Source organism: Octodon degus, unplaced genomic scaffold (genome assembly GCF_000260255.1).
Source record: "Octodon degus isolate 3935 unplaced genomic scaffold, OctDeg1.0 scaffold00006, whole genome shotgun sequence".
Lineage (NCBI taxonomy): Eukaryota > Metazoa > Chordata > Mammalia > Rodentia > Octodontidae > Octodon > Octodon degus.
The window spans coordinates 30,919,676-30,930,593 of record NW_004524582.1 but is presented as its reverse complement, the minus strand read 5'-3'; the positions used below and the strand labels follow the sequence as shown (position 1 = coordinate 30,930,593).

At 58.8% G+C, this 10,918-nt stretch overlaps 1 protein-coding gene across 1 annotated transcript in view; it reads right to left on the bottom strand.

Annotated features, from left to right (window-relative positions):
* Positions 1–10,918, bottom strand: part of Sorcs2 (sortilin related VPS10 domain containing receptor 2) — a 350,334-nt gene that overhangs the window by 28,168 nt on the left and 311,248 nt on the right. The window contains exons 11-13 of the mRNA XM_023724073.1: positions 9,832–10,011; positions 5,293–5,439; positions 2,494–2,596 (exon numbers count right to left, since the gene is read on the bottom strand). Coding sequence (XP_023579841.1) covers positions 2,494–2,596; positions 5,293–5,439; positions 9,832–10,011 — 430 coding nt within the window. The remainder of the gene's footprint in view (positions 1–2,493; positions 2,597–5,292; positions 5,440–9,831; positions 10,012–10,918) is intronic.

Below are 10,918 nucleotides of genomic sequence, written 5' to 3'. Positions count from 1 at the left end.
ATCCATCCACTCATACATCCATCCCCCCATTACCTATCCATCCATTCATTGTCATCCATCCATCCATCCATCCGTCTATCCATCCACTCATACATCCATCCCCCCATTACCCATCCATCCATCCATCCATCCATCCATCCATCCATCCATTATCCATTCATCCACCCTTCTATTGTCAATCCAGCCCTCTACTTATCCATCCATCCACTCATTACCCACACTTCCAGCCCCCATCCATTATCTAGCTATCCATCCATCCGTGCATCCACCCACTCGTCCACCCATCCCCCAATTACCCATGCATCCATACACTTATCTACCCATTATTCACACCTCCACCCACCCATCCTGTATGCATCCACCCATTCATCTACTCTTCTATCATCCGTGCATCCATCTACCCATTGTCTGCACCCTCAGCCCAGCCCTGTGCTGAGCTCTGGGAGGCTGAGCCACATGCACTCTGCCCCACTCCCTGATAGCTCCCTGTCTGGCAGGGGTGAAGGTGGCAGCGCAGTCACACTCAGAGCCAGGATAGGGGACCTGCAGGGACAGTGTCCATGTATGGATTGAGGCAGGACATGAGCTGCCCCTGAGCCTGGAGAGACAAACATGAGCTGTCAGAGGGTGCAGGGTGCAGGGAGAAGGGGCGAAGGTCTGGGGGCGGAGGTCTGCAGATGGACGGCCTGGCAGGGGGCAGGCGCTAGATCTGGGCACTGCTGGCCTAGCCCCTCCTGGCAGTGACCTCACTGTCTGTCAGTTCTGCTCGGCCCATCAGGGCAACGAGTTTGGAGCTGGACTGGCTTGGGAGGACCACCCACCTCACTTCCTCCCACAGGCTCAGGCTGGCCACAAAATGCAAGTGAAGCGCGAGTAGCCGCCAAGACAAGAAAGGGGGCAGTGAGGTAAGGAGGAGGCAGCATGTTCCCGGGAAGAAGAATGGGGGGAGGGGAGCTGCACTGACAGCAGGCAAACGCCTTCTTGCATGGCCTGCACACATCTCGTGGATCACAGAGCCTTTGGGGCTAGAGCACTCACTCATAGCTCTAATGGCCTTCAAAGAGCAGTGACACTGACACTGTGCCTTTTGTATTTTGGTTGAGGATTTACAGCACACTGTTAACGCCCTATCCCATTAGGGTTTATATCTGGGTGTCCTCCACGAAGCCTCACGTGTTCAGAGCTGGAGCTTGCGGAGGGTCATTGGGTTACGAGGGCCTCAGCGGGCTTGGCATAAATGGGCAGGGCCTGGTAAGAAGAGGTGGTCCCTGAGGCGGGACCTGGTGGAAAAGGGGTGGGCCCTTGGGAAGGGGCTTTTTGGGGGTGGGGCTGGGGGGCAGGGCATGCTGCGAAGGGCGGGGCCTCGCGTGGTCCGCAAAGGTTGTCTCCCTCCTCCTTTCTCACTGTTTACCTCATGCTGTGAACCAGACCCCACCGCCAGCCCCAGCCACCATCCAGTCAGGGGTCTCTGTGAGAGTTAAACATTTTTGAGAAACTGAAGCAATGACCCCTAACAGACACACCGTGGGCCCAGGCCCTGCCTGGCCGCCCATTCCCCTCCGGGCAGGCAGCTTCCCTGGAGGGTGCAGCTCGGAGAGTAGGAGCCTTGGCTGACCTTGGGGCAGGCTGGCCATGGACTGAAAGCACAAGTCAGCCTTTTTGAATCTCCATGCCCGCTTCTGTCGGCTCGGCGAGAGCCCTGGAGGGCCTGCTGGGCGCCAGGCCTCACGCTAGGAGATGGCGAGGGGCACGTGCAGCGGGAGCCTAGCGCACAGCTGGGGCCCAGCCGCACCCAGCGGCCAGGCGGTGGCTCAGTAAGCCCCGTGCTTGGGCCTCGCCTGTGTCCTCATGCTGTGACAGAGCAGGGGACGAGGTCTGGCCCCTCCCTGGACCTGCCCAGTGACCTCCCGCAGGGCCCTGATTCTGCCTAGAATGGCCCTTCTAACCCAAACGAGTCTTGTCTGGCAGCATCATTTGATCAGCACACACGCAGGCACCCCTGAAGCAGGCTCTAGCTCCATGAGGACCACACACACATACAGCAATTACATTCTGTCTTTTAAAAAGATGCTCTTCTTGCATCCCATCCCTTCTCCTCCACTGTCTTCAGGAACTCATAGATGCCAGCCAGGATCTAAATCACCCACTGCCCTGCCTCTCTTCTTCCCATTTCTCTCCTTCCTTTCCCACATGCACCTACCTAGCGTCCACGCATCCATCCACACATCATTCCATTGTCCATCCTTCCACCCGTCCTTCACCTGTCCAAGCGCCCACCCATGCACGCATCCATCCTGTCTTCCTTCCATTCATCTGACGCATGCCGCATGCCCACGCTGCACCCCTGTCACCCCTCAGGGTTCTTCGTGAGAACTGAGCATCTTGGAGAAACTGAGGCACTGTTCCCAAATGGACCCACCATGGCCCCAGGCCCTGTCTGGCCACCCATTTCCCTCTGTGCAGGGGGCTTCCCTGGGCCACAGTGGCACCCACCTGCGCCCATGATGAGGCCAGGGGCGGTGTCCTTGGTGTGCACGGTGCCTGACACGTAGGGGTTGTCCGCCCAGCGCAGGTGCAGGTGCAAGTGGCAGTCAGGCTGTGAGGAGAAGGTGGGGTCAGCACGAGGGAGGAGGGTCTGTAGGGAATCAGGCTTCAGGCCAGTCCGACCCAGGATGTCTGGGGACAAGGCAGGACCAGGGGTGTGGTAGCGGACAGTGCAGAGCCCCAGAGGCAGGAGCTGAGGCTGACTGCCAGGTGAAGGCTGGAAGGGCAGGGCCAGCCTCTCCCGGCCCCTCTCTTGCCCTGTGTGCTGGGCACTTGGGCTCCCCTTCCCTGTGTGCAGTGGGCAGAGTGAAGTCAGAGGTGCTGCTTCATGGAACAGCTGTCCTACTCCTCCTGGGCCCGTCACAGGCAGGCTGTCCTAGGGACCAGGCACCTTTGGGCCGTGGGAGGACAGTGCCCCTGGGACCCATGTGCTTCTGCTGTGCTTGCTGACCACTCCTCCAGCACCTGAGCACTTGGGTTTTGGGTGTCTGACGGCAGAGACGAGGGCTCCACATGGCTGCCGGGCCAGGCTGAGCCCAGGGGTGAAGGGCAGCCTGGTTACCCAGGGCCAAGAAGGGAATGGGTCATCACAGAGCCTCCTCTGGGCACCCAGACAGATGGGGTTCCCTGAGGCTACCAGGGCAAAGGCAGGAGACCCAACGGTGCACCTGCACCTGGTGCTGAGAAGCCCTGGCAGAGGCAACCGTGGTGCATCGGGCTGGGCAGGCTGCGAGGCAGCTGGGCTCCGAGACCTGAGGCGGCCCTTCCACAGGTGATGGCTGGTAGGTGCTCTGCAGAAGTGCCCAGCAGAGCCTCTTGATGTCAGCAGGCCAGAGAGGCAGGGCACATGCCAGCCACCCGAAGGCCTCGGCTGTGCTCCTGTGGAGTCTGCGAGAGCTGGCCAGACCCCCAGCACAGGGCTTCAAATTTGGTGCTGGGGAACCCTTTCCTGTGGCCTCACACGGGGCAAAACCAGATCTGATCCTGTCGGTCTACTAGCAATGCCATCACTGAGGGAGACACTCACAGCAAGCCGCTGAAGGGCTGGGAGAAGACAGAGCGCAGAAGGAGGCGAGGAGAGGGGCAGAGGATGTGGAGCAGCAGCCCTGGAGAAGACTGCACGCACTGAGGGCCTGCCCAGGAAGCTGCTCACTACTGCTTCCAGCCACGTGTGCGTGCATGCATACGTGTGTGAGTGTGTGCGTGCGTAGGCCAGGGCTGCAGCAGCCCTTACTCCCTCTGCCTAATTCCTGTCTTCCCCAAGCACTCCATCCTGAGGAGCAGTCACAGTCAGGACGGGAAGTCGGCACTCAAGTGCAGCTTCTGACCGCAGAGCGCCTGGCCCCACCATGAGGGAGCCCTGGGTCAGTGCCTGTCCTGTCCTCTGGCAGGGCCAGAGGTGGGCGACTCGCCACCTACTGCGCTGCTTGATCAGGAGCCCTGCCGGCACCCCGCTGTCTCCCTGCACTCCGTCGGGCGCTCCGCATGCCTGCCTGGGCTGGCTCCTTTGCTAGTTCGCTCTGATTCTTATTATTTCAAGTCCACGATATAAATCTCGCCGAGGTTATCTCCTCACTGAGCCGCATAATTGCAGACAAGAGTCTATTCTTGGAAGAAACTTGCTCTGACAGATTAATATGGCTTAACTTTGCCCACAATGGCACAAAACTCAGCCCTTTCACAGCAGTTCTGTTCTCCGGGCGTTTTGCAAAGGGCGGATAATTAACAGTGTCTCCGACAGGTGCTGGAAGGCCCGGTCCACCCGACCTCCCACCCGGGAAGGAGGCCTCTCAGGCAGAGCTCGAAGAGCCCAGGCCGGGTTCCGAGTGCTCACTGTGCTCCTAGGCTCGGGGCAGGGACCCAACTGGTTCCCCTCAGTGGCTCCCATCAGAAGACGCCTGTGGCCTGGGATGGTGAGCAAAGGGCAAGGCCTGGGTCTCCCGTGGCAGGGTCCACACCTGCAGAGGGGTTTTCTCAGCACTTCCTGAGGCAGCCCGAGCACCTGGCACAGGACCCGGCACTCAGCGCTGCTGTGGGTTGGCTGGATGTGGATTCCCATAAAATAGAAACTGTGTTTCTTTCTGTTTTGCACACGAGAAAACTGAGGCAGAGAACTGGGTGGGTTTAGATGTCTCCAGAGTGTGGTCCCTTGCACTGGGCAGGGCTCAGGGACACTGTGGGCAGTAAGACCTTGCATAGGCAAGGTGTGGTCCCATGGGGCCAAGGGACAGTGACATGTCAGAAGCCTGGCCAGACTTGGGGTCACTTGGCCTGCTCATCCCTGGCCTCTGCTGGTCTCCAAGTGTCACCCCAAGCCAGAGCACGGAAGGCCAGGAGCCCTCTGTGCTGTCTCCACCCTCACCCTCAGGGACTCTCAGGCTACCTGTGCCCCCAGGGCCACTCAGGACTCAGGAACTCTAGCCAGCTCGGGAGCCACTCTGCTGACAGCTGGGGGTTCAGGCACCCATGTCCACACAGAAGGGCCCTGGTGAGTGGGGCTGCTGCAGAGCTGGGATTCCTGGCTGCCGCATGCAACTGTGCCAAGGGACCTGGTGTCACCACGTGTCATTGCCCAGGCCTAGAAGTGGCTTGCCTGTTCTCCGCTAGCACCAGGGGACACATCAGGTCCCTGGGGGAGGTGGCATCGTGCTTTGTGGCTGTGCGGGCTGCACACCCCTCTCCATGGCCCCTTCTATACCCCCACCTTGCCCTGCAGCCGTGCAGCTGGTTCAGCTGGGGAGCACTCACCGGCTGGCAGTTGGTGGGCTTCCCGTTCATGTCGCTGCTGGGCGGCCTGAGGAAGTCCCAGTCGCGGCCCTTGTTGTAGGTGATAAGTGTCATTACCTTCCCATCAACCTTCTGGTTCGCCAGAAACACGCCTTTCACCCCTCTGACCTGGGACAGAGCACAGAAGGACCATGAGCTGCCCCCAGGGCTCTTCAGGGACCTCTCACGCACCATTCCTATGACTTGGAGCCATGACCAGGAGCTCTCTGGACATGGATGGCAGGGACAGCCCTGGTCCCCTGGCTGCCTGTGCTCAGGGCCACACTGATCTCACCCCGCAGCCCTCTAGGGGACCACCAGGCCCTGGGCCAATGGCGTGGCTCCTAGGCCTTCCCTGGGGATGAGGGCCTCAGTCTCCTGATTCAGGGGATCAGTTCTGCTCTGCATAGCTCTGTCTCCCTCCACGGCTCCATTTCTCTGGGGCCCAACTAAGCTCATGGAGGTGACCCACATGGATCCAGGGCGTCTGCAAAGAAGGGCAACTGCATCTGAGAACCCTGATCGTCCCAAGATGAGCTCCCTGGCAAGTCCTTATTGCATGGATGACTTAGACCCACATTTAGTGAGACCGGCTCACGTGGTGGGCCAGGCTCAGGAAGTTCCTGTTCCTCATGCCTTGGAGGACAGAGGCCGCCTCTGCTTCTCTGCATACCACGTGCTATTGTTTCTCAAAAGTGCTTCAGGAAACTGAGACCCAGAGGCTTCTGTGATTGCAGAGTCCTCTAGCCAGGGGTCATGACTGCACTGAGAGAAATAAATAGTCACTAGTGCCTGGAGGTGCAGGCACCAGGCTTAGTGTTGTGTCAGTCTGCATGTCTCACAACTCCAGGAGGCCAGCAGACTTCCTATGTTCCACATGAAGTTGTGCAAATGTGTGATCATGGGTCGCACACCGTCAGTCGTGCCAGCATAGATGGCAGATAGATGAAAGATGGATGGATTGTCAGATAAATGAATGGATAGATGGGTATATGGATGGGGAGGTGTATGCATGGATAGGTGAATTGATGGGTGATGGATAGATGAATGGGAGGATGGGGGATGGAAGGGTGAATGGATAGATGAATGGGTGGGTGGATAGATGGGTGGATGGATAGATGAATGGGTAGATGGATGGATGGATTGATGGATGGGTGAATGGATGGATGGATAGATGGGTGGGTGGACAGATGGGTGGATAGATAGATGAATGGGTAGATGGGTGGGTGGATAGATGGATGGATGGATGGATGGATGGATGGATGGATGGATAGATGAATGGGTAGATGGATGGGTTGATGGATGGATGGATGGGTGGATGGATGGGTGGATGGATGGATAGATAAATGGGTAGATGGATGGGTGGGTGGATGGATGGGTGGGTGGATGGGTGGATGGATGGATGGATGGATGGATGGATGGATGGATGGGTAGATAAAAGGGTAGATGGATGGGTGGGTGGATGGATGGGTGGGTGGATGGATGGATGGGTGGATGGATGGATGGATGGGTGGATGGATGGGTGGATGGATGGATGGTAGATGGATAGATGAATGGATAGATGGATGGATGAATGGGTAGATAAATGGATGGATAGTGTATTTGTTTCTTGTTGCTACTGTTTTGGACTATCACAGACTCAGTGGTTTCAGCACCACTCACATATTGTTTTATAGTTTTGGAGGTCAGTAGGCACCACACCCGGGGGAGGGGAGGGGCTCCTCTCTGGGGGCTCCACAGAGAATGCATTTCCTCACTTCTGGCTTTGGCGGCTGCCACTGTTCTCTGGTGCCCTGATCTTCTCCTTCTTGTTCCAAACCAGCAATGCTGCATCTCTCTATTTTCACATTTCTTTCTTCGACACTCTTCTTCTGCCTCTCTCTTCCACCCTGGAGGCCCTATTGACCCTGGTTGGCCATTCAGAAAATCCGTGGTCTTCCCACCTGGTATTGCTGGCCTCAGTTCCATCTGCAGCCTCCTTTCCCCACCGAGTGCCATGTGTCACACATACTGCTTCCAGGATTTAGGAAGTGGGTATTGTGGGGACATTTTTCAGCCTAGCACAGCCCACCCTCTTACCCCCAAAGATGTACATGAGTCCTTCATGCAGATACCTGCAACCCATCCCAGGGTCCCTGAAGGTCTCGTTTCAGGACAGCATCCATTCAAAGCCAAGAAATCCCAGAGCTTCCCACCAGGCCAGAGTTCCCTATGTCCTCAGGTAAACCAAGTGGGGGAGTCCAGGTATAGCCCGCCAGCTGTGCGTCCCTGACTCTAGAGGCCACCTGTCCCGGGTGCCCCCACCTCCATTTTATGGCTTCTGTAGCTGTCACCAGAGGGAAGTCACATGCCCATTTACTCCTGGGAGGCTTCCACGTGACTGGGGGTCAGATCTTTCGGAGGTGCCCCCACGCATGGCTGGCTCACCTGTGCTCATCCCACAGCCCCCGCTTTCCTGACATGGTCTCTGGCTGTGCCCCCCGGGGGCCTCGGGGGCGGCTGCTTCCCACAGCCAAGCCAAGCTCCTCCTGAGCAGCTCTCCCGTCTCCTCGGCCCACGCCAGCCACACTCTGCCCATCGGCCTCCTCAGTGCCCATCCAGGGCCCATGTGTCGGCTCTGTTCTGCAGACACCTGTGGGGTGTGCATCCTCACTCTCTGACAAGCACCCCGCCCTGCCCAGCAGTAAGCTCTCGCGCCTTGCGGACTCTGCCTTGCAGGCCCCTTTTTCTAACAATGCGTCCAAGGCAATCTAGGGGTTTTCTATTATCTCCTCACAACTTCCCAGCCCCTGCCAATTTCACAGTCAACTGCACCTGCGCAGATACTTGTCATAGCAGCCCCTCCTTCCGAGTGCCCACACCTACAGCTGCTGTGACAACTCGATTCGTCAGGAATCTGGCAGCCTAAACAACGTGAGTTTGTCTTTCTGGAACTCCAGTCTCACAGCTAAGACCTCAGTGTGCCAGGCAGGGTGCTGCAGGCGGGTTCCCCTGGAGGCTCTGGGGAGGCCACCACCTCCACTTCCTGTGCATGCCTCTGGGATCCTTTCTCCACCTCTTTCCCCTCCCCAGGCCCTGAGAACACTCTGGGCCCAGATGCTGCCTCAGCCGGGGTCAAGTGTCTCCTGGGTGGGTCCCACAAACTGGCAGGCCTAAAGCACAGACACTTCCAGGCCCTTGTGGCCCCTGGTGGCCCCAGCGTGTGGCTGCACCGTCCCCAGCCCCCTGGACCCAAGGCCTCCTTTTTTGGGTCCTATCAGGGCCCTGAGCACTGCACTGGGGACACCTGGGGAAGCCAAGATGACTCCTCCAAGTCTGGTCCTTGATTACAGTTGCAAGCACCCCCAGGGGGTGGGTCACTTGGCAGCGTCCAGGGTGAGGATGGGGACATCTGTTCAGGGGCCACCATTCAGACCCCTTTGTAGCTGTCTCTGAGCTGTGGCCATAGCCGCTCAGGGCAGGGACAGGACTGTGAGGCCTCCAACTGCCCTTGCTCAGTCAAGCTCCAGCACAGGCGGGAGCTCAAACTCGTGCTGCCTGGCCTGGCAGGGACTTCACAGCCAGCCTTCCGAGGCAGTGAGTGCAGTCACCGTGACTGGCACAGTACTGGCTGTATGCCACAGACCCCGTGAGCCATATGTCACTGTCACGCCAGCCCTTGCTGTAGTTAACCCTAGTACTGGGCAGTGAGTGCTGTGAACACTGTGGGGCCGCAGACGCTGGTCTGCGTATGGGTGAGGTAGGGTCCTGGAGCACTCATGGCCGCCCCAAGAGGCAGGTGCTGCACAGAGGGGTAACTAACCCCCCAGGGACACACAGCAAGCATGCCAGAGCCCAGAGATGAACCCTGGCAAGCGAAGTCCAGAGCTGTACCTATCACCACCACTGTCCTCGTTAGGTGGAGTTCAGAGGCCAAGGCCCACTAGGGGCACAGCCACCTGGAGGCCCTTTGCAAGGGCTGGTGGCCACTGTGCTTCTGGGCCCTGTGCTCTTCCCAGTTCCTTGCCTGGCACCTCTGCTTGGCTGCCACTCGCTTTTGCAGCCTCCTCCAAGAAGCCCTCCCTGACTCCCACCTGGACTGTGTTCCCAGGCACCGTACACTGAATCATGGCCACTGCTGGAGGGGAACTGCCTGCTCCCTGGAGAAGAGGAGGAGGAGGCCCATGTATGTTCCTGTGTGACACTGAGATCCTGTCACACATCGCTGTAGGCAGAACAGTCCACGTACCACACCCTCCATTGCTGCACCCCGGTCAGGCAGCAGCAGGGCTGGGAGGGCCCTGCTTGGTGGTGCCCAGGACAGCCTGCAGGACTGAGGAAGGCCGCCTGCAAGCAGCCTCAGCCAGCAGTCACCAGGCCGAGGGGCTCTGGCTTCCCTCTCTGGGTCGGCCTGGGTCAGCCTGGGTCAGCCTTCTGCCCACTCTGAGCCTCAGTTTTCTGAGCTATATGTGAGTTAAAGGGACAGAGAGTGGAGAGTCAGAGCTAGGATGGCACCAGGTGGGAAGCGTGTGCAAGGCCCACCTCAAGGATGTCGATGACCACACTCTCCTCCGCCTGCCGCGAGCTGCGCACGTCCTCTAGTACCAGGGTGTAGTGCACACCGCGTGGATCCGACTGGTACAGGTTGTAGGTGTCTGTCTGGTACCATTCCTGCACTGCCACGAACACCTGGTTCTCATCCGTGCTGATCACCTGTAGGTCCTGGGGACAAGGGTGGCATAAGAACGGCTGGTGGAGGGGCCCGCACTGCCCTCTGATTAGATTACCTCCTGACTCCCCACACCCACTCGGAGATTGTGGGTGTCAAGTGCCACCACCCTGAGCCTCAGCATCCACAGCCAAACGCCACACGCCAGGCCTGGGGAGACGCCCCTGCCCCCGGCAGCGTGTCCTCTGTCCTACCAGGACCCAGGAGCCCCTCCACCCCCTGTGGTCAGGGCATGGGCAGATGGGCTGGGTCGCTCTATCCCTAGGGCCACCTGAGCGAGTGGGTTCCTTCCACCTGACGTGTGGGTACAGCCCCGCCCGTGGGAGTGCACAGGTGCGGCAGGGAACGCCCTAAGGTGAACTGCTTAGGCTCCGAGCCCGGGGCAGCCCCAGTGCCCTGCTCCACGGGCTGCTTTGGGTCATCACATGCAGCCCCTGGCCATGCTGGTCAGGAAGAGCTTCCCTGAGGAGGCGACCTTCACAGGCGAAAGTGCAGGAAAGGAGCAGCCCGGGGGGGCGGGGTCCTAGCGTCAGTTTCCCCTTCTGGGAACAAGTGGGCAAGGCAGTTCCTTCCTGGGCTCAGCACAGGGGTCTCAACTTCCCATTTTGGATTTTAGAACTCAGACAAAGATAGAACTGAAAGAAAGCCAGAGCTGGGCCTGGTGGTGCAGGCCTGTAATACCAGCACCCAGGAGGCTGAGGCAGGAGGACTGCTGCGAGTTTGACACCAGGCTGGGCTACAAAGTGAACTCAAGGGCAGCCTGAGCTACACAGAGAGACTCTGTCTCTAAAAGACAAAGAAAGAGAGAGAAAGAGGGGGGGCGAGGGAGAGGGAAGGGGAGAGAGAGGGAGAGAGAGAGAGAGAGAGAGAGAGAGAGAGAGAGAGAGAGAGAGAGAGAGA